Source organism: Antedon bifida, chromosome 4 (genome assembly GCF_963402885.1).
Source record: "Antedon bifida chromosome 4, ecAntBifi1.1, whole genome shotgun sequence".
Classification (NCBI taxonomy): domain Eukaryota; kingdom Metazoa; phylum Echinodermata; class Crinoidea; order Comatulida; family Antedonidae; genus Antedon; species Antedon bifida.
In genome coordinates, this window is record NC_136229.1 from 7,537,023 (window position 1) to 7,560,307 (window position 23,285).

Here is a 23,285-nt window from a genome sequence, read left to right on the forward strand (position 1 = left end):
ACCACGACGAAAAGCTGGCTGCTATTTTAATAAGCCAAGAAAATGAACATATTTACATATTATGACATTTAAAACAAGATACTTATATTGCTGAATTTTTGTTAAATATTTTGAACTCAAATTAAAATTTAAAATTTTGTAATTATTATTCCTAATATGGACAAACAAATTAAATTTGTACCAACAAAATAAAACGTATGCTGTTTTGCCCTTTGACCTGGCCTAACAACGTTTTGACAACCGAGAAAAATAAACTGAAAGTTGCGTTTGTGAGAGTGCGATCGACGTGATTAAAATCACTCTTTTCTATATGTATATGTTGTAATTAAGTTATATAATGTCGCATGCAGACCCAGGGTAAGACAATTATATCTGTCATAAATACGAAAATGATAGTCAGAGATGAGATACTGCTAGGCTAGCTTTTTAATTTTGTTGTTTAATGTTTTACTAAAAAAACGCGGTAGGTAGGCCTACTAAGCCTAGCCTAGCTGCCTACTATAGGAGTATAGCCTAGGCTAGGCCTAGGCCTGATAACTAAGGTTAGGCCTAGCCTATATAATGTACGCCTAGTACTGAGTAGATAGTATATTATTATTATTATAAATAAATTATTATTAATTAGGCCTTCGCCTAACTAGAAAGTGACAGATAAAATCGTTCAAGAGATTTCTTGAATTTTTTAAATAGGCCTAGGCCTATTTATTATTAAATAATAAATTATGATGGAACGTCTGTCTGCTACTCTGTACAGTCAGTCAGTGACGTGTGCTACATACGTACTAACTATATCTATTAAGTTCTACTACTTGCCTGCCCTAGGCCTACCTAATCCAGAGACTCCAGATTCAGATTTTTGGTTGGTTTCCATCGTCTTTGTTTTGCTCACTAGTTACATTTCTAGATTAGATTGGGGAGGAGTGGGGTTGAGGTGCCTTCCTTAGATATTGGCAGACGGATTTGCCACCAATGTCATGCTAAACCGACTTTTGCTTTCCTGTTTTAAATATATTTCACAACATTTTACAAACATGGTTTTATTAATGTTAATGATTTCAGTGTACATTTAACATGTGGAGTATAGGAAGGGAGTAGCGCATTACATAGCTCAACGTGTCAACTTCAATGACAAATTTAAATTGCAATATCTTGAAAACTGCTAGTCCAATAAAATTAAAATGTACTCGCTACCCATACAGTACACAAAGTTTCACGAAAATTGAAAGAGGTAGGATTTAAAAATGCCTTTTTTGGGGGAGATGAAATGATCCATGGATATTGATAAGTGTACGCATACAATCATTTTTCGCATGTTCCTTTTTGCCAAACATTTGAACCCCTATCCTGTTGTAAAGCATGTTTGTTATAGATCTCTGTTAAGGTTTTTTTAACTAGACAAGAGGACCAGTAACATTACATTTACATTTTTACTGGTCCTCCACTCCTGGTCACAGAATGTGGGCCTATATAGTAGGGAGGCCTTCAATTAACATTCAAATTACTGTTTGTTACCTAACTAAACATTAAATTAATTAAACAAACTGAAATTGAGATACAAAAAAATCGATCTTGTTTAGTTGAGGTGGGAAATATTTTGTAAGGACATCATGACATGGTGAATTGAGTAAAATTATTGATATTTATTTTAGTCAGATTTTAAGTTTTAAGTTTAACGGACTTGTTACTTGACTATTTAACTAGTCCGCCACACATTTAACTGGCCATTGGCCGGCGGACCAGTGTTATTGTGAACGTTAACAGTACAGTTCACACGATCTGGAAGTTGTTTATTAATTAATTTATTTATTATTGAGACCATTTTGAAATTCTACTGTAACTGTATGGTTTCATTCTTAAATTAATTGCGTCAACTAATTAGCATTGGAACAATAGTAATGGCTAAAAATAATTTATTTAAATAAGTCAATCAGAGCTGCACTACTGTAGGACTTCACAAACGCTTTGGAACAATGATTTAGGACACACCTACCACACTCCTGACATGCTCTTGAGGTGTGCGATTTAACTTCTACACACTAATATTCAAACAAAACACTTACAGCATTCCTGAAGGGTCCTCTTAAATACCAAGCCCTACCAAGTCCTACAGCAGGTCTTTTCTTTTGAGGTGAGCGAGTGCGATCACTTACTATACCTAACACATTCCTAAACTGCCCTTGTGGAGTGCGATTTACAACGCACTTAAATTTGGTAAACTTCTACACACCAAAATACAAATGGCACACCCACAGCACCCCTGAATGTATTGAGGAGTGCAGTTTGTAGCACACCTATATGAACTGTTTTATAAGTTGTTTTGTGACTGTGCAATTTGGTAATAGTCACTCTCATACTGTACATTTAAAAGTAACACATCCAAATGCTAACTTCAAGTCAATGGCTACCAGATGTCTCTGTGAGACGGTTATATGAACCAGTACCAGTACCAGTACTACAGTACAATTTTAAAAAGACCAGGCCTGCTACAGTATAAATTATCCAAGCCATCCAGTATGAATTTATACATAGAATATATTTTGAGTGTTTTAATTTTAATAATAGTGTCAACATTAGATTTGCCATCATACTGTATGTCAACGCAAACATACTATGTACTACTAGTTGATGCAATTACACATTATTAGCGCATTGTACATTCATGGGGCTGATCGATTGTTTCAAATTTTTTACACCAAAATCGCCTCAAAAAATGATTTTATTCATGAAAATGCAATTAACACTATAAATATTCTATTCTGTATAATATATACAGTATTGTTAATTTTAATAATCGTGTCAACAGTAGATTTGCCATCATATGTCAACGCAAACATACTAACTACAGTACAGTTGATGCAATCACACATTATTACCAATACCACATTGTACATTCATGGGGCTGATCGATTGTTTCACATTTTTTACACCAAAATCCTCAAAAGTATGATTTCATTGATGAAAATGCAAGTAACACTATAAATATTCTATTCTGTATAATTGTACACTTTATACTGCTAGGGCTTGGTTATAATTGATATGACTTGGTAGGACTTTGTATTTAGGAGGACCCCTCCTGAATGTGTTGAGGACTGCAATTTTTAGCACACATATGCAAGACAAGAGGACTATGATTGTCCCATGTTTCAAGTTTAATTTCACACAGTTAGTAGTACATAACATTAGCAATACCATTTCGCACTTCATAATAAATAATTGCCTACGTAATGGTCTGCTGAAGATAATTGAGAAGGTTGCCTGGACGCATCATGTTTCATTATTTGTTAAACACTGAAACGTAAACAAATCAGACTTTTGAATGGTGTGTGTAATTAGATAAAGGGTGGCACGATTCACTTACAGTAATTGAAGCGTAATTTCCACTGTCAACTTTACCATGATTTACTGTATTTGACTGGCAAACAAAGATAAGACTTGAAGCCTTTACACAACCTAATCTAGGACCTACTTTAAGATACTACTGTAGCCAGTAGGAATAGGGTACTAACTTTTAAGCCTTGATAATATGGTATTCACTTTTGGTTAAAATAACCATGAATTATGTGCATTTGTTGAATACATTTTTACTATTACAATTGTTATCTGTATCAATACTGTAAAATGTGTATGCATAGCGAATACCCTAAGAGATATGTACTAGCCTAAACCTGTGATGGCCGTCATAAGTATAAAGTAGTAGTTGGCCTGGGTAGATCTCATTGCATTGAAATATTTGTTATACCTCAAACAGTTTTTAACAGAATATTCTATATCTAACTTTACAGTATGTGATTAAAAATATGTGATGTGCCCATATATGGACATGATGATGTCATACTGTATCACTATATCATATGATATTTAGGCACATTCTGCACACTAGTTTGATAGTGTAGACAGAGCTTAAGTACATGATGTAAGCCAAAAAATAAAACAACAAAAGACAAAAGAAGAAGAAATAAATGTAAAGACAACAACAAAAATGAACTTATATACTTTTGAAATTTGAGATTATTGTAATTACTTAAAAAAAAACTAATGTATAATGATTTTTTAATACTACAGTGTGTTGTTGGTTTAACATTGATAATTAACCTACCTACAGAAATATGTAATTGATTTTTTGCATTGATTTCTTGTGGATAAATTATATTGTGTATGCATGAATTTGTGCTATAATTCATTCATTCACTTGACGTCATATTTGCTTGACCAACCTCAGTTATAAATTATCATGTCAACAGTCATCCTACAGTATACACTACTACTGTATGTAGTGGGCAAATATGATATTTATGTTATGTACATTGAGGATAGGCATATTCAGGGGTTAGTGGATTATCAATCCAATTCACCAACTAAATGGCAAACAATACTGTGTCTGTAAAGTACGCTCACACAGACAAGTGATTTTGTATTATCTGTGACAATAAAACCTATTTTTCCTCATCTGGACATGACATAGTAAACATCAGTATACTATTGTACAAAGATTCACTATAGTTATAATTTCTATTATTAGTAAATAAAATGTTGTAATGATAAATGATATAATATACTGTAGTACTGTGTAAGCGCTTTATTGAATATTAATGTTTGGACTTGGTGTTTAACTTTTTCTATTTAGAACTACAGTACAATGACCCTGAATAATGAATTTAAGTGTTACTTAACATGCACAAGCAGAACTTGAACTGTTTAACATTTAAAATATCTTGCTGTACCTAATTACAAAATGCATTAACATTCTAAATTGTTCTATAATGCTTTTATTTGCTATAGTATCATCATGGTATGAAATTATCTTTCAAACTATCAATCAATGTCTTATTTTAAACTTTTTCACCACCATTATGCTTTTTAAGATGCTAATTATAGAACGATCGCTGTGTACAGTAATTCCACTTTACAAAGCAATTTCATTTCCTTCATTATAATCGATTCATAGATTATTTGTAGATTGTACTGTAGAGAAGTATTTGTCCTTCAAAAGCATTATTCCTTGATTTTGAAGAAGAGTACTATTATTATCTCAGTGGATTCTGAAACAATGTGATAATTAGCAAATAATTACAGAGTCCATTCGTTAGCCAAAACAGAAAGCTCAATCACTGCTAAGTATGCTAGCATACTCGACATGTCTCTAAACATGTCGGAGCGTAAGCCATATGGCTTTTCGCATAAGCCTGTGTGTCAACTATGTGATAGGAGAAAGCATACACTTTTGCAGGAGACTAATGAACATTTTATAAAGCGTATTAGAAGACAAATTCCATTTGCTAAAATTTTGTGTGAAAATAACTGGAAGTCATGTGTCAAGGAAGAGTTCGAAAAGAAGAAGATGTAGGCCTACAATAATTTAAATTTACACTGACAATACTTTAGTACAAAATTAGTTACATAGTTTAATTTGGTGTAAATATAATTTCATAATGTATTATGCTTACCTAGTTGTTAATGTTGTTTGTTTTTTCTTGTTAATTTAAATATATTTAAAGTATATTCTACTCTCTTTCAGGCCGCTGTCAAGCTACAACAGCTTGCAGGACAAGCACTTATCTGGCTACTTCAACAATACCCGAATGCGGAGACACCTTCGCAGGGCTGGCCTGATCTCCAAAAGTGGAGACCTCGTAACAGAAACAACGTACAGGCTTAATATGGCCCGTAAGGAGCATCAGAAACATGTTCGAGATCTACTTGCGCAGGCCATCGTGCACAAGGCTCTTGATATAGAGCGCCATCGCCAGAGTGATATTAAAAAGAAACTGGAGGAGATTGCAAAGATTGAGTTGGTTCGAAGAGTCAGGGTAAGATTGGAAGCGTGTTACATGAAACCATAAACCAGTAGAGAATTATTCCACTGTAGTTACTGCAGTAACTACATTTTTTACTGCAGTAATGTGATGTTAGTTTGTTTTAATGTAAACGGTTTTGACGCTGTTTCTGCAATAAACAATGTGTATTAATACCCTAAAAGAGCTTGCTATTAAATAATTACAAAAGCAGTACAACATTGCAAAAGACAATAACTCAGGGAGGGAGCGAATTACTTGTCCCCATTACGATGTTTTCTGTGCTCTCACAACATCTCTATCACTAGGGCTAGGCTGTTGAAAGTGAGGCGTAAAACTTCCTTTATTGCGACTTTTAATTATCGACCAAATAAATGAATGGCAATTTGGGTAAAAAGGATGAAATTTAACACGACCACTCAAGAAGTATTGTTAGCAGAAACGGGCTACTAAAAAATATGGTATAAAAAATACCGTATTTTTATACCGTATTTTGAGCAGTTGCAGCAGAAACAGGCCCTTAGTGTTTCTGTAGTATAATGTGTGTTTTGATTTGATTGAATTTTTCCAATCTATTAATGAGCTACTGTACAGTAGGAATAAAATGAAGCCCTTTTCAACATTGTTGTTAACATACTGTATTATTGAAAAACATTATGACAGTGCAAATTATTGATTTTACTTCTTTCTTCTCCTTAATATTAATAATAATAATGTGTTTTTGCATTCATTATTCAGCTGCATATTTCCGTAAAAAAAAAAAAAATGAGTTGATTAATTAAATTTGCAATTTCATTTTCAGCTTGAAAAGGCTCATCAAGGAGATGAAGACATTGTGCCATACTTGTCCCCTCGCTCCAGACGACCTAAATCTGCCGTTGAACCGACTCCCAGCCATCCCCCTGGTAGCAGAAGACCATACACAGCACCATCAAAACGACCAAAGTCTAGCAAGAAAAAGGTAGAAAGAAATGTTAAATTATAATTATTCTAGTTGGACATTACTGTATTACCTTACATTTTACGACTATTATTTTCTTCTATTTTTAAAATTTAATCCTGTTATTAATTTTTTCCTCTTATCATGAATTTTCTTGTTCTCTTAAAATTCAAATGTATTTCCATTTTAATTTAAACCAGGGATATTAAAATGGTTATCTGAAATTTAGTGTTTAGTGCTTTGTTATTCTGCATAGTATTCATTATTCTATGATCTAATAACTACTGCTGTTAGGAAAAAAAATGACTGCTCTTTGTTTGTGGATAATATGATGATCAATGACATAGAATGTGTATTTTATCTTTGTAACAATTGTATTAGTACCATAATAGTGTCTTAAGGAAACTTTTACGACAGCCCAGGTATTGTAGTGTGTGCTAACAATTGATTATATTTTTATAGTTTATTTAAAAATCGATAAGAAATTTAATTATCATCACATAACACAATACATAATAGTCAATGGATGGAAGGAAACAATTTGCTGCTATATGCTATAGGCTGACATGGTGGATCCAGCATTTTGAGATAGTCGGTTGTGCGCTTAATATTTTTTGGTGTAAAGGGGGAAAAAAATACAACAAAATTACATATTTTAAAAAAGGAATAGATGGTATAACATAAAACATTACACTACATTTTATTTAAATGAGCAAATTAGAAATTTAAAAATGCTAAAAAGAATTCAGCTTATAGAAAAGTTCCAGTCCTAATCTCTCATTAGGGAGTAATGACTCTACAGGTACCCAAAAAATACTGATTTATAAATTTGTATTTTCTCTTTCTAAAATGAATTGAAACTATGCTGAATTTAATTAACTAAATCAATGACTGATTTATGATAGAATGCGCAACCAGCTGTTATCTGTTTTTTAATTCCAATGACGAAAATTTGATTTAATAGAAAAAAAAACAGAAATTTCATACATTTATTCATCATTATAAAGTTTGCATTAACATTATATAGTATTTCTACTTCAAATTTTTAAACTTAAAATTATTATTTTTTATTTTTTTTTATTTTTTACATACAATATTATGATAATCATGAGATTACAAATTGTATTAGGGTTTAAAGGGTTTCTCCCATTATAGTATTTTGTCTCCACATCAAATCATTTACCTTCGCCAAGGAGGTATATGTACTCGATCACGTGTGTCTGTCTGTTTGTTAGCAGGATTACCTAACAAGTTATTTTAAGATATTTACCAAAATGAAAATACACATAGATATGGGGTCAAGGACAACTCCATTAAATTTTGGAGGCAATCCAGACCACGGTCCCAATTCTGGACCACTTTTTAGTATTATGCGGCAAGAGTTAACATTTGTGATTAGTAATTTTAAAACATAAATTGATTTAATATACAGGTTTTTTGATACAAGTAGTTTTAAAAAACCTATTTCTTTTCAAATTCACCCGTTTGTTTTTGCCGTTCCTGTTCTATTCTATACAGTATACTGTATATATATTTTTTTCTGGAGAAATCTAATGTAGGAGAATTTTACAGTAGGCGGAGGTATGCACTCTCGAAGTGGCTTTCTAGTTTGTTATGCAACAAATGAGTTTTCATTGATTACAGTTGACTTTCTAAATTTTAAACATTTCCTTATTTGGCTTTAATTAATAAGCTCTGTTAGTGTTATTGATTTGTATATCTTTCTAGTCATCTGTGTATGTCGACAAAGACGGATTTCCAGTGCATCGTGTAAAACATGATCCCGACAGTGATAGCCAGGACTTGGATTCATCATGTTTAAAGGGTGTATGTATTAAAATCTTTCATTTATCAATTAATATTTAATAAGGATACATAATTATATGATTAATTGACATAATACATTTTAACAAATAGTTAATTCATTCATCAATTGATTATTATTTTAGTTTATTTTTTGCCTAGCCTATTTGGATAACCAATAGCCTTGCTCTTCTAAAGGAGAGCTATGATCCGAAAAGATAAAAGTTACTTTACATCTCTTGACAATAATTGAATGGAATTACATTACTTTTAGTATTGCAACATACTCTTTTATAATGTTGTATATTCAAAGATAGGAATTTAGTTATTTAACAAATGTATTAATTATTGTAGTAAACAGTACAACAAAACATGGAATTTATTTATTTCTATTCAGCGTTTTTTGTCACATAAAGTTTAATAGTGTAGATAGAGCTTGTATGTATTCTGACGATATTTTGCTTTTTTTGTGAATTATTATGGGATGTTCAAATTAAATTATTTAAAAAATATGTTTTAGCTTGATTCACATGCTTTGAACAGTGCTTCATTGCACATGACAGAGGAGCCAGACACAGGCGGCAAATCACCATACAAATTGGACTATGCACTTTCACCTCAGCCACCAAAGAGTGCCAGAGGAGGTCGATCAGCATCTGGCCGTAATGGACGAAGACCTATTTACAGTAAAGATGGAAAACGCATAAAGGCTCAGTCAACACGGGTAAGTTTATTACATTTTTAATATTAACACTGTAATGCATTCCAAAAATGTGTATACAGTACAGCAACATAATTTGGGACACCTAGTATTATTTCTTTGGTACCAAAGTAGGGGTTCTACAGTAATGTAATTTAAAAACAAATTGATTAAAACCATTCGTTTACTTATGGTTTTATTTTTGATTTGAGAACAGAGGAACTGATTGCCTGTGCTTAACTAGCATTATACCTGTAGGCCTAATAGTTCTATTAAATAATAATTTATTTGAGATACGGCAGTCTTGTAATGTTTCTCTACAGGGAGGAGGATCCTCATTGCATCGTAAAGAGCCAGCTTACTCTCATGCCACGCAACCGCAGACTATGTGTGACGTGACAGTACGCTATAGAGGGCAGAGTTTTAAGGTATCGTATGAGAAGGAAGATAACCGTGATGAGATCATGATATGTCAACAACACTGTGGAGGCGAGAATCTTACCGTGTTTCAAGGATGGGTCGAACCAGGAAGTGAGTTTTTAATTAGCTAGTTTTTATTATGGATGTTTTTAAAATTTTTAGCTTGATTCATATGTTTGAACATTTTATTGCTCATGGCAAGTTAGCCTGAATGGAAAACAGAACAATTTTGGATGGTTTTTTTTTGTTTCTGCTCTTTCCACTGAGCGCTAACAACTACAAACTTGTGCCCTTTTAACTATTAATCAAAATAAATACATAGCTATCTCATGCAATTAAAAATAATAGTTATGTATCACAGTTGTTTGTATTTACAAAGCAAAAGTAATATTTGTACAATTCTTTTTTAGCTGATTGTGTGTTTACATCAAGACGGCACAGAGGCTACCCATTTGGCATGACCTTCTATGTAAATCGAGTTCAAGTTCTGACAATCAGTGCCTGTTGCGAGTACAAGTACAAACCAGGTGTCATCCTTGGTGGAAGGAGAGGCCATTTCAGATATGTCAGTGTAGAGGGCGCTTCACCATGTTACAAGTAAGCATTTATATAAAAACACTTTTGAATAGAGAATCATTTTTCTATTAGATAAAAAAAATTGTAATCAAAAACTGTAAACTCAAATTTGTTGTGTTGGTGTATAGCTTGGTAGTAGTATACATGCCTAGCTAGTACTATCATGGTGCTAAGGTCTAAACTAATTTTAAAATTTACTATGGATACATAGTTTTGTTTATGACAAATTGCCAAGTTTCCATTCTATATCCCTCAGAAAAAAAGTAATTTCATGATATTACAGTGTTTACTACAAAGTAGGGTAGAATGTCCTTATTATAGAACATCAGTTTGCAAAAAGAAATAATATTTAATTTATAACCTTTTTGCTAGATGTCTCGTTGAGGCTGACCTGGCAAAACGTGAGAGAGACAGGTACAAAGGAACGCAGACCGAACATCCTCCAGAAGAGCCTGAGCCTGAATTGGTGACTGATGCAAAATCAACGCAAGCTGACATTGAAGATGAGGAAAAGACAGAAGAGGGTGCAGGTGAGACAAATTATGATAGTGATTATAATAATGATGATGATTGGGAAGATTGTGATGATTAAATTATTAAAAAAAAAAACAATCATAAATAATTGGATTGACTACAAACATAAAGAAAAGCAGTTGTAGACAAAAGTAGCCTTTCTCTTCGAGTAGTTTCAATGTCCAGTAATGCTATGGACTGTTTTGCTAAACATAGTATCCTGGGTAATACTTGGCACTAACCCTTTACTAATCTACATTTATAAATTAGTGGAACAATAACCCTTAAGCTCTGTCTACACTATCAAACTAGATTGACAAAAGTCGAAAGTGTGAGGTACCCAAATATGGTAGTGATATGCCCAAATATGGCAGTGATATGACATATCATATACTTCAACACAATCTTTTTGTGACATAAAGTTTGATAGTGTAGACATCGGTTTATGAGAGATTAAAGTTGTTGTGTAACCTGGTTTAATGTGGCAAATGCTACATATATAAGTGATTTCATACAAATTATGATATTTTTAATAATGATTTAGCAAATATTAAATATATATTACTGTAAAATTGTATTTAATGTGTATATTATTTGTGAAATTGGTGTCTGTTGCATTTAATAATGGTAGCTATTTTTAATAACGGTAAGACATTTTATAGCATATTTTATGTCTCATAGAAATGCTGCTAGAAATCTATAGTTTTTTGTCATCCAAATCTTACAATCTATTACACATAGTGAATGACTGCTGTTTGATTATTCTGTTGCCGTGAACTATACTGAATGTAATAATTTAAAAATTCAATATCATACCTTTCATGTTAGTTAGCATCATAATTCAAAATTACTATTGATTTCATCTTGATAATGGTAATTTCAATATTGTCAGGCTGCTGCTATGGTAACTGTCTTATAGGCTTTTGATTGGTAGATCACGTGATAGTATATTTTATATGATTGGTGCATGCATAATTGTAAATGAGGTGAATTTTGCATTACGTTTTAAAATAATTCATTACAGTTATTTTTTTAGGTAGTTGAGTATGCAACTCAGTAAAATATGAAAATGTTAACATTTGTTGACAGATACATGTGCAATATAAAAACAGTTTAATAAAATTATTATATATATCTTTAAACAAATTGTGATTCAATCTTCTATTAAAATTTTCATCTGAAACCACTACTACCATTTTAATAAATCACTAATCATTAATTTAATTAATTAAATAACAAAATGGAATGACTAAAATTAAACTCAACCATTTACACAAGATTTCAAAATATTTTATAGTCCTCAAATATTATAATCTCACTCTTTCCTACTGATACTTAAATGCAGTATACACGTATAGAAACAGATAGAATACAGTACATCAGTAATTAGGTTATAAATTATTAATCATTAATTACACTAGACATTTTCCTTACTATTGTGTATGAAGTATTTTATAGGTTACATTAATTTACGATGCAGCAGTAATGTATGTGAGAGTGTGTGTTGTACTGTATTCAATGTTAGACTTATAATTGCAAGATCAGAAGTTTGAGTTGAATGCTTGGCGCATTACTTGTATCGAGAAAAGACACTACTACGTTTGTCTCTTTTTCCACCCACGTGTACAAATGAGTACCTGGTAAGGTCAAAACACAACTGAGCTGATTACTAGCTGCAACATTATGGAAGTTTCCATACGTGTTTGATCCAAAATATTAAACAGGATAATTAAGCGATATATATTATTTTATAAGAATGTAAAATAACAGTAGTTATATTACAAACGGTATTTGTTTGTAGATGTATCTGTCCCTCCTGATCTAAAATATGTAAAACAAGAGGGCACTCATGTTAATATCAGGTATTAAAGAAGTATTTATTACAGTAGTATATTGCTCGCTGGCCCAACAAAAGATGTGTATCTTCCCAGGCATCTACTTACTTCCTGTAATTCCTTTCTCTCATTTTAAGTAGTATTCCTAATTCGTTACACGTTTAATATGTTGAAGGAAGAAAAAATTGTTCTGTTGAAATTGAGAATTAGACACATTTAGAATATATAAATATATATTTTCAATAATAAATTCATAGGCAAATTACTGAAAATATCATGCCACATGCTGTGGGTATCAATTAATATTTGTTGTTGTTCGGTGATAGTTGATTTATCTGTCAGAATAATAAAGTTTGATATTATTGATGTTGCAGATTATTATGTTCTTTTGTGCATAATTTTATCCTGTTGATGACAAATACATAAAATAATTGCTTTAATATTATTCGCAGTAACTATAGCAACTTGGCTGCCTTAGGGCAATTTCATAATTCCACGCTTCTTGCACCGATATTAAAATACTAATTGCTGATTGGCTGGTTCACAAAGAAACGACACAATTATATACAACTCTTTTCAATTTTTGTTTATTAATGACATAATTAATCGGTTTCTGGCTTTCGAAGTCTACCACCGTCCATGTTATTATTCTGGTAATAAAGTCTAATAAATTTTAATATATATCATTTTATATGGGTGTCTTATGAGGGCTCAAACTGTGTAGTGTGTCCATGTATGAATTAGAATCTGCAAAAAATACATTTTTAAAACAGAATTTTATTATTTTGATACATTTAGACAAATTTATGAATGTGCTTATATTAGTAAACAGAGAATGTTTTTAAGAACCCCCTTTGGTAGATCGATCTTTGTGTTTTAATTAGGATTTTCATAGTCTGTCTGTCTATAATTTGTTATTTTCAATAGCATTCAGTTTCATTGTACCAAATTAAAATAACATTATTCTGATACTTAATTTTAGTAGAAATTGTATGTTGCTATAGATACTAAATAAACAATTTTTCAAATTTGCTTTTGAATGTTAAGGCGATTTAGTGCGATATAAAATTTAATAGAAAAATATAAAAATCAATTTCTCTTTGTATACTTTTTTATTGTCATGAACTATTCCCTTGCAATTCATAATTTCTTGATTGTTGTCAGTTTTTATGGTTTTTCACATAAAAATAGAATATAAATGTTTTTATTTTGTATGCTCATTTTTTAACACATTTTAAGTTAATAATGAATGCTATACTTTTCAGCATATTTGAATAGAATTATATTACTCCATCCCAGTTAAATTGTGTATGTGTATTGTGTGTGTAAATAAAGCATACTATATGGTACGGTACAGTATTATATATGTAATAAATAACACTTCACATTTTAGTTGTACTGTACATATGTTTTGGAAATTATTTCCCATCATCAGTGTTGAATTTTTCTGTTTGATTCATGTATGGTCAGGAAGAAATATATTTGTTTTACCCTGTAGTAACATGTTTTATTTCACATCATGTTAAATTGTTATTGATTTCCCTTTTATGGAAAACAAGACATTTTTCTTGATGGTTTTTCAAAAACATGCTCATGGGTTTGAAATTATGTTAATATCATTTCTAAATACGGATTTGTTAATCTATTTTTTATTTCTGTGTCATATCTTGTAGGTGATGCAGGAACATCCTATGACAATGATGATGATTTTGAAAAAGATGAAGATGAAGAGAAGAAAGAAGCAGCTGATCTGAAGGAAGATGAAAAAGATGATATCATAGAACAGGAACAGGCTGCTGAAGGTAATAATGATGACCACCACAATGATTGTATTTGTCCCTTAACCTCTCATTATTGACAGGAACTTTTGCAAATAAGATGGTGATAATAATTTCGAAAGCAATAGTATTTCAGTAAATCAACCATTTTTATTGTTCAACATACACATTGTCACATTTTAACACCTTTACATAACCTACCTATTACCAAAATGTTATGCAGACAAATTTTTTTTTCCCAGATGATTATGAGGATGAATTCTTTGAAGAAGAGGACGTTAAAGAGACTTCGAATGAGAAAGAAAAATCTGACATTGAGAGTGAGAATGAGACAGTGCAGGAAGATAAAAAAACTGATGCAAAGAAAGAAGAAATTGCAAACGCATCAGATGCTGAGAGTAGAAGAAAGTCGTCAGAAGGCAAACAAGATTCTAATAACAAACAACATACTTCTGATAATGACAGTACAATGGAGAAGTCTGATAGAGAAAGCATAAAACAGACATCTGATAGAGAAAGTGTAAAAGAGGCATCTGATAGAGAAAGCGTAAAAGAGGCATCTGATAGAGAAAGTATAAAAGAAGCATCTGATAGAGAAAGCGTAAAAGAAATGTCTGATAGAGAAAGTGTAAAAGAGGGATCTGATAGTGAAAGTATAAAAGAGGCCTCTGATAGAGAAAGTATTAAAGAGACATCTGATAATGAAAACATTGAAGAAGCACCTGACAGTGAAATAAAACAACAACAAGATAATGAAAAAGATGAAACACTCATAAGAAAAATTGATGAATCGGAAAATGATGAACCAATTGCAGAAGAACAAAACACAAAAGAGAGCTCAGCAGATGAAAGAAAAAAGGATACTGAAGAAGGTGAAAGAAGAAGTACAATGTCTGATGAAGATGAGAATAAAGATGATGATAAAAGAAGTACTTCATCATACGTAATTGAGAAAGAGAATTTTTGTCATGAAGGAGCAAGTAATAACGAAAACTTAAATAAAGAGGTCGTGAACGATGTACAGAGAGACGTGAGTAGTGATCAAGAATCAATGGCAGAAAAGCCAGTAGGGGTGAATTCTGAAAGTACCTCTAATAAGAATGATGAACAACTTGCGGAAGAGGAGTTTGATTATGCTGAAGAATCTGAACCTGGTTAGTATTAATTTTACTGGTTTCCAACATATATTGTGAATGTGAATATATATAACTAATATATTTGTTTTTCCACTTGTTGGGAATTCAAAGATTTATTTCAAATATGAATGTTATATGAAGTTATCTCCTCTGCTCTGAGTAAGCATTTATCATAGTTGATAATTCTAGCTATTTGTTCTATACATTTTCAGAAAGTATAAAGTCAGTTAGTGCAACCTCTGGTAGTGTCCATTCGGTAAAAGTTGAAGGTCGTAAAACATCTTTTGGACATTACAATTCAGAGGATGTTGTAGCTACAGACTCTGAAGAAGAAAGGGACAAAGAAGATTCAAATAGGCAGGCAAATGAGGAACTAGATAAAGAGAAGGATAATTCAAAATCTGATGAAGACTCCGTAAAAGAACATAAAGATAAAATGCCAATGCATTCTGATACAGAGGACAGAGAAAAAGAAATACATGAACAGCTTAATGGTGTACATAATGGAGAACCTACGCAAGATAATGCTGGAATACTACATGAAAATAAAAACAATGGGGAAGAACACAATGATGAAAAACATCAGGACGGAGAATCACCTCATGAATCAAAAGAAGAAAAGAAAGAAAGCGATAATGGTATGTATACCATTTTACCAAAATTATTAACTTCTCAAATTACACGCTTTAATTATTCAGTAATTGTTCATTACTGGTACATAGTTTATGTACTGTATACTTAATATTTATATCATTTCAGAAGATGTGAAAGAACCAACATTAATGGGATCTGCCAGTAGTTTGAGAAGTAAGACAGGAAGACAGAGTCCACCAGAGACTGTAGGACCTTCTGCCATAAGAGAATCTGAAACTGATGTTAAGAATGATGGCCATTCAGAGCAAATGTCAACAGAAACACATGTGACTAAGCCGGATACTGAGACTAAGGAACCAGTTATTGAAGAAAGTACAGCAGTAGAGTCAAACCAAAAGATCAGTGACAGACGGCCTAGCTCTGCTTCAAGTAGTGGAAGCTCTAGTAGCAGCATAAGCAGCTCATCATCGGACTCTGATGCAGAGAAGAAGGAAGAGAAGGTTTGTTATTGTAACAAGTTATTTAAATTTGAAAGATAATAGCTGGAACTGACAATACATATCAGTAGTCATCATCATTTACGCCTTACTCCGCCAACAATATCTTATGCCTAGATTATCGTTCAGTGTTTTATGACATAATTTACACCTTAATCCGGCAACACTATCTTCATTTAAAATGTTGTATGTCAATTCAAATTGTGAATTTTCTTTTTTTCTAGACTCTGAATTTTAGCAAGAGGGACCTGTCTCCACGTGGTGCTCGTAAGGTTGCAAAGGCTCTTAAAAAGCCAGAGAGCAAGAACATTGAATCCTTAATGTAAGATATCTACTTTGCCTTGTATTAGTCATGTTTGTCAATCTTTCCTGTAAATTATCTGATTTCATTAACAATACATGCACCAGATTCTTCTTTATTCATTTTGCATATTTTTTTTTATTCTGAGAACTGCCTTATGTTTGTCGACTGGCCTCCCACAATACAAAGTTGAACTTCATTATTACAATTGAATGTGGGTGATCTTATTTTAGTATACAGTAATACTTGTTTTGATTTCCAAGTTTAAAATATATTCATTATTTTTTTATTACACAGATTACGTGGAAACCCTATTGGTGACAGAGGTGTCAAAACGATCATAAGAGCATTGGCTGACCACCAAAAAGACCAAATAGAAGATGGAAAGAAGTCAAAGCTGTCAGAGGTTGATCTTACCGATTGTAAAATTGGCACATCAGGAATGGAGGAAATCTCAAAGTTCTTAAAGACCAACTCTGGGGTTGCAAACCTGAATGTAAGTGCCAATCCTGATATTGCCCTTGATGGATGGAAGCAATTAGCAGATGTTCTCCAGACTGATGCAAGCCTTAAGTCTCTGAGTGTCAGTGATTGTCAGATGGGAGGAGAGTCAAGTGCTGCACTTCTACAAGGACTTGTCGACAATGAGTCTTTATTGGAGCTTGATATTGAAGGGAATAAACTATCCAGAGATGATGGCAGACATCTTTTGGATTTAGTGAAAGACAATGGAGTAATAACATCAATACAATTTGAGCGTGGCAATGACATAGAGCAACAAACTGGTTTGGAAATCAAGGAAATATTGGAGACAGGATCATTTGTACCATAATGTTTTGTGCTGATACATCTCTCTTCCTCTTGTGTACTTTAAATGGTTAATCGTGTATTTTAATTTGGTTTAGAAACCAGCTTTGATTTTATACTCTTTTAACATTACTGAATGGTTGAGGCCAAGACTTTTGCTGTAGAAGTTGTTTTAAGAGTTGATTGAACTCTTTAGTATACATACCTATTGTTTTGATATTTAAAGCTGGATGCTTGCATTCCTTTTAGGAAGATAGATTACATTAATATACAAATAATGAATGTTTATGAGTGCAATGGTAGATGGAAGATGAAAGGTTATATTTTTACAAAGCTATTAGCCTATTGAAAATAGAACAAATTTGCATCTTTCACCGAATGAAATGGTTTGTTCCATGCACGAACATAAAACCTTCATTATTTGTTTTATAACACACCTAAAGTAATAACAATAATGATTATTTTCTCAATTCTTTTTTAGCAATATAGATTAAAAGTTGTCTTTCAGTGTAAATTGGACAATGTGTGATATATAGAGTGTGAATATTTTGTGTGTGAATTTACTACAGATAAAAAGTATATTTTAAAAATGCATTGTATATAATATTAATTTTAGATAAAAAACTACATTTTTGCAATAATTGTATAACCTTGATAATTTTAAATTCTAAATTAATATTTTTAATATTGGTTTTATCATTTGTGAATGTGTATTATGCAGGCTTGTAAACAGTTACTGTAGGCTTATAAATTTATCAATTTTTTATGAGGATATAGATTGTGTTGGATTTGACTGTTAAATGTACCTAGTTACTAGTCTATTTTTCAGAACTCAAATCTTGGATCCAGGATTAGAAAAAGGTTAAAGAATAATAAATGATTTAAGTAATAATAAATAAAATACAAGAAATCACTTCACCATTAATTTAATATCACTGATAGTATTTAATAGTATATCATCAATATTGTTTAATCGTCTACACTTACTGGAAGTGGTCCATGATTGAATCATCGATTGTGCGGTAAAGCTTGAAGAAAGGCCAATGGAAGAGTGATGTTGTAATCTCACTCTCCAGTTAAAGAAAGAGCGAGAGGATTATAACCTCTCTTCATTTAAGGGAAACAATCTCACTGTCCAGTTCAGAAAAGATCTCACCCGCTTCTTGGAAGATTGAAGTTGTAATCTCAATGTCCTGTTCAAGAAAGAGTGAGATGATTATAATCTCTCTTCATTTAAGGGAAACAATCTTACTGTCAAGTTCAGGGAAGATCTCAATCTGGGTTCTTTCTCAATCTTCCCACAGAAGAGCGAGGTTGCAATCCCACTTCCCAGTTCCCAGTTCAAGGAAGATCTCACTCCCCATGGAAGCATTAGGTTGCAATCTCACTATTCCCATATGGTATAGTTATGGCTTTATAGACGATGTACCAAGATTGACATTTTATAGATGAATAATTATAAATATAGATTTTGGACAAATACTGTATATGTACTAATGAAAAATAAATGTGTAGATATCGGTGTAAATTAATGTTGTTATGCCAAGCAAGTTAGTTTTTTTGTTTGCACACCACACATTCCAATACAAATACATCTTTTTAAAATTCTGTTAAGAATTTTTAGATTGACGTCAAAATAATATAATCTGGTCAACATGCAAATGATTTAGACAGACTTCGGATGTTTTACTTTGTTGTATCTCATTATCTAATGTGTTTTACATGATATAATGTTATCTGGTGGCACACTTTCACATTTAAACATATTGACTCTTGACAATCATGTTAAACTTCACATTTTAGCGCTTAATAAATTGAGCTATTTAAATTATGGTTTTCCTCCTTTGTTTTGTCTTTCGTGGGTCAGTCCCGGTTACACTGTAGGCCTAATGCATTTACGTTAATAACAGTTTGTATACTGACATTGTTCTTCTAGTCAAATAGAAAGATTAAACGAGAACTACTTCTCTATTTCACGAAGTAATGGTAGCGGTAGCGATTATGTATATCTTTTATTTATGTCTATCTGGCCAAGGATTACCAATAGTAAATTAATCGCTGTCTGATAGGTGGTACTTCCCGTCATATTGGTGCTATTTTGTGAACTTGTTCACCGGAGTAACCCCATATACTCGTCTCTGATGATGAACTGGGTTCTTTAAAGTGCGCACGGACTATGACTGTGTACACTGGACCTACGGTTTATAGTCCTTATCCGAGAAGACTTGTTCCACCACCAGAACTAGAAGCGAGTCGGCCTCGAATCCTTGCCGATATCTACCACCATTCATAAAATAGTGATCAAAGTTTATTAGTAAGTTTTCGTTTAATCTTTCTATTTCGTCTCGTAATACGTGGTTGCGAGATTACAGTCCGTGAAACCGTACCTCCTCTTCGTCAATAGTTTGAATGAAACGTCCGCACATTTCATTTTCGGTAAATAAACATTCGATCACATCACAAATTGGAAAGGTATACACTTACGTCAGCAGCTTATTCAAGTGGTTGATTAAATAAAAACATAATGTTTTCTGGCATGTTAGTCTTAGATTCTAAAAGAAATCATTAAATACTGGAAACCGAATTCTTCTACAAACAAACTTTTAAATGTAGTACAGAATACTAATAATACGGTACCGTAATGTTTTATTCATAAAAAAAATAACAATTAACAATCATGAATCAAAATTCAACAATATTTAACACTTCGAAGTTAGCATACGTTTTTAATCAATTTAATAAACAAATGATGAATCTTGAGTTGAATGGGACAACATTATAGTTATTATTCATAAGACTCTTTCAACAAGGTGAAGCCTAGTTTAGTAGGTAATAAGGTTTCAACGAATGAAATATTCTCCCCCGGGTCAACAAACACAACACATTCAATATTTGTTTGATAGCACACCACTGTTCTAGAGTAAACTTAATTAATCTACTGCTGTCATCTTGAATTGGACATGAACATGGACTCTTTGACTTTCAATAGCGGAATAGAACGGGTGGTTAAAATACAAATAGTGATTCCAATCGGTGCAATAGCTAACTAATGCATGGCACATAATACGAAATGTATCAATCAAATGCAAAAGATGCCCTTATGCGCGTTACTAAATAATGTTCACACAACTAACTAAAAAGTTATCTAAAACAAAATGATCTTGTTTCCAAAGTATATCTTTTTACAGATTATATTTTTAATCGAGAGTCATCCTCATTTTATACAACTCCTTATAATAAGGTTCAGAGTCTTCAATAGACTTCTTAACATGTTCTGGTACATCCGCTTTACTGTGATCACTGGCAACTCCGGAACTAAAACCGGTACTGTTAAACGCATTCTTTGAAGCTTCGGGAGAAAGTTCCATAAACATTTTGTGTCCTTTAGACATTTCCCATTTAATCTCACCGTTCTTTTCCCAATTCATCATATCTGGTTTAAATGGAACACCAACAGCCTCGCACCATTTCTTCATCATAGCTTCAGGATTAGCTAGTAGATCATCTCCATCGATGAGTATAATCTTTTGTTTGAGTTCGTCCCGAACATACTTTACCAGTTCAAACATGGCATAAAATGGCGATCTAATACTATTTGCTCTAGAAGATGCAAATTGCTGGAATGAAGTCCTAGCGTGCTTCTTGGCATTTTCAAATAGTAAGTGTTCCGAAATGTGAACTTTATGTGGACTTTTAATGAGGAAGGTATGTGTATAACCTTTCGGTAAATACTCAAAGTTCCCGTAGATGACGCTTGATGCGTCTTTCGCAAAAACAATTGGAGCGTCGTAGTCGGCTTCAAGTTTCGCCTTAACCTTCTTAAAGGTGAAATCTTCTTCTATTGGTACGTTCATTTTCTTGGCGATATCAGTGCGTGCTTCTGGTCCAATAAAAGTACATGCCACGAACAGTTCACGAAAGGCTTTGACATCATCTCTATTGGAGATACATCGAAGGAACGCCGTTGAACCTGCGCGTGGTACGCACCACAACATTACACGTGTTTGCTTTTGCTCAGTAGCCATCTAATTTAAGGAAAAAAAAATCAACTTAATAAACAACTTGTTTGATATAAAACAGTTTGGGCCTATAATGTTTGTGTTAAAAAACATTGCTGCCTTTAGTTTTTCTCAACATGGATACCACGGTTTAAAACTGCTATCTTTCCCTTAATATAAGGGCAAAGAGTTCGGAAAAGGAAAACAAATGCAGCCACGCTTCTATTTCTATTTTAAATTTAGGCTACATTGGCTTGTTTAGTTGCTATTTTAACCATCTGAATAACATTGCACACAGACACTAAAATATCATTATAAGTAGTATTATAGTAGGGATGATCAATGGGAAATTACAGATCCATATTCTCAAATTTTCCCACCTCAGTCCCAAAAAGAAGTGGAGCGAAGAATTTCAATTTTTTTCAGTTTAGTTACTATTTTGAACATTTTGAATAATAGTAGCTGTATGACTTTATACAGACATTTTTAGTTAAAAGGTGAAATTTCCGGGCAAGTAGGCCTACAGGTTCATCACCCTCAAGTTTGGTGTCCAGTACATCAGTTATTTACATCTTTTTTTAACCTTTTAAATTTAGTACCAGTTCTAAGAATGTTAGTGTAAGAGTGCCATTTCCGGGCAAGTAGGTTCATACCCTCAAATTTTCCAACCTGTTTAATTTCTAAAGTTATATATTTACATGGCCAAAAAAAATCAGTTATTATTTGTTTAAACAATCATTTTTAATAATAGTGAAAGGTTGCAATCCTAAAATTAATTCCACCACCCTAAGATGCGCACCTCCCCGTGGCTGGACAGGCTTATACTGAAAAATGAAGCTTATAAAATTAAATCAGACTTTGATAGGCCTTTTTGTAGTTTTAATCAAGTTAATCACTTCCGTAGAAAAAAAAACAGAAATAGAACCTTCTGGCTGGCAGCCAATTTGACTATTTTGTTTGATTTAAATTACTTTTTCTTTCAGGTAAATACTTTTATTGAAAAACGTCTATGTGACATTAAAATGTCATATTTTCAGGGGAACAATATAAGTGGAATTAGTCTACATCAAAGTAGAATAAAAGCTTACAAAATCTAAACGGTAGAAACCTGTTTGGAAAATGTGCATCTCGACATTGACACATCTAGGTTGTAACATGCACATTTTAGACTGTGAATAACTGCAATGGAACTTGGTCACATTGTCATTGCAAAAAAAAAGAATGATTAAGTAAAATTAAGTAAAACACTAACCTCACTTTTTAAAGAAATATCTTGGACAGGTTACTCTAACGAATGTCAAGCAAAGAACAGTTTGATTGAAACACAGTGCTTTTTAAATTTATATGCCTATATTAAGTAATTGTAGATCTTAAGCTGATTTAGATTAAGTTATCCACGTGATTAGATACGTTCTTGAATCGAATCTGCAACGACCAGCAACTCTTTCGCCACTGTGATTATAATATGTGGCATGATCATATCACAGAATCTGTATTATGTTACGCTGCGACACTATAATCACAGTAATACGAATTTTAGAATGATCCAATTTAATTCCACTAGGCCTATACTTTTTAGTACCAGTAGGTCACGT

The 23,285-nt window shown here is 32.4% G+C and overlaps 2 protein-coding genes across 4 annotated transcripts; one reads left to right on the plus strand and one right to left on the minus strand.

Moving 5' to 3' along the window:
- Positions 1-223: 223 nt before the first annotated feature.
- Positions 224-19,520, plus strand: LOC144839513 (uncharacterized). Of its 3 annotated transcripts, XR_013611760.1 has the most exons (15): positions 224-357; positions 5,516-5,807; positions 6,595-6,753; positions 8,461-8,559; positions 9,056-9,259; positions 9,559-9,766; positions 10,066-10,252; positions 10,604-10,761; positions 14,253-14,381; positions 14,600-15,511; positions 15,706-16,131; positions 16,253-16,587; positions 16,809-16,906; positions 17,183-18,899; positions 19,043-19,520. XR_013611760.1 is itself a non-coding variant. In XM_078694904.1 (14 exons), the coding sequence occupies exons 1-14, from the start codon at positions 338-340 to the stop codon at positions 17,715-17,717; spliced, it is 3,762 nt and encodes a 1,253-aa protein (XP_078551030.1). In that variant the 5' UTR covers positions 224-337; the 3' UTR covers positions 17,718-19,520. The 3 variants fall into 3 exon arrangements, 2 of the variants coding, with proteins under 2 accessions (XP_078551030.1, XP_078551031.1); XM_078694904.1 differs by having other exon boundaries at positions 17,183-19,520; XM_078694905.1 differs by having other exon boundaries at positions 16,256-16,587; positions 17,183-19,520.
- A 1,217-nt stretch (positions 19,521-20,737) lies between these two features.
- LOC144840651 (uncharacterized) lies at positions 20,738-23,021 on the minus strand. Its single transcript, XM_078696554.1, has 2 exons — positions 22,943-23,021; positions 20,738-21,717 (listed from the first exon to the last, which is right to left on the minus strand). The coding sequence occupies exon 2, from the start codon at positions 21,715-21,717 to the stop codon at positions 20,890-20,892; it is 828 nt and encodes a 275-aa protein (XP_078552680.1). The 5' UTR covers positions 22,943-23,021; the 3' UTR covers positions 20,738-20,889.
- Positions 23,022-23,285: the final 264 nt, after the last annotated feature.

What these genes read in the sequence shown, in the direction of transcription:
- LOC144840651 (XM_078696554.1), bottom strand. Translation starts at nt 21,717, where the DNA reads ATGGCTACTGAGCAAAAGCAAACACGTGTAATGTTGTGGTGCGTACCA.
- LOC144839513 (XM_078694904.1), top strand. Translation starts at nt 338, where the DNA reads ATGTCGCATGCAGACCCAGG. An exon ending in CAAAGTCTAGCAAGAAAAAG is followed by an intron (nt 6,754 to 8,460) that starts GTAGAAAGAAAT and finishes ATATCTTTCTAG; the next exon opens with TCATCTGTGTATGTCGACAA. An exon ending in TGCTGAAGAATCTGAACCTG is followed by an intron (nt 15,512 to 15,705) that starts GTTAGTATTAAT and finishes ATACATTTTCAG; the next exon opens with AAAGTATAAAGTCAGTTAGT.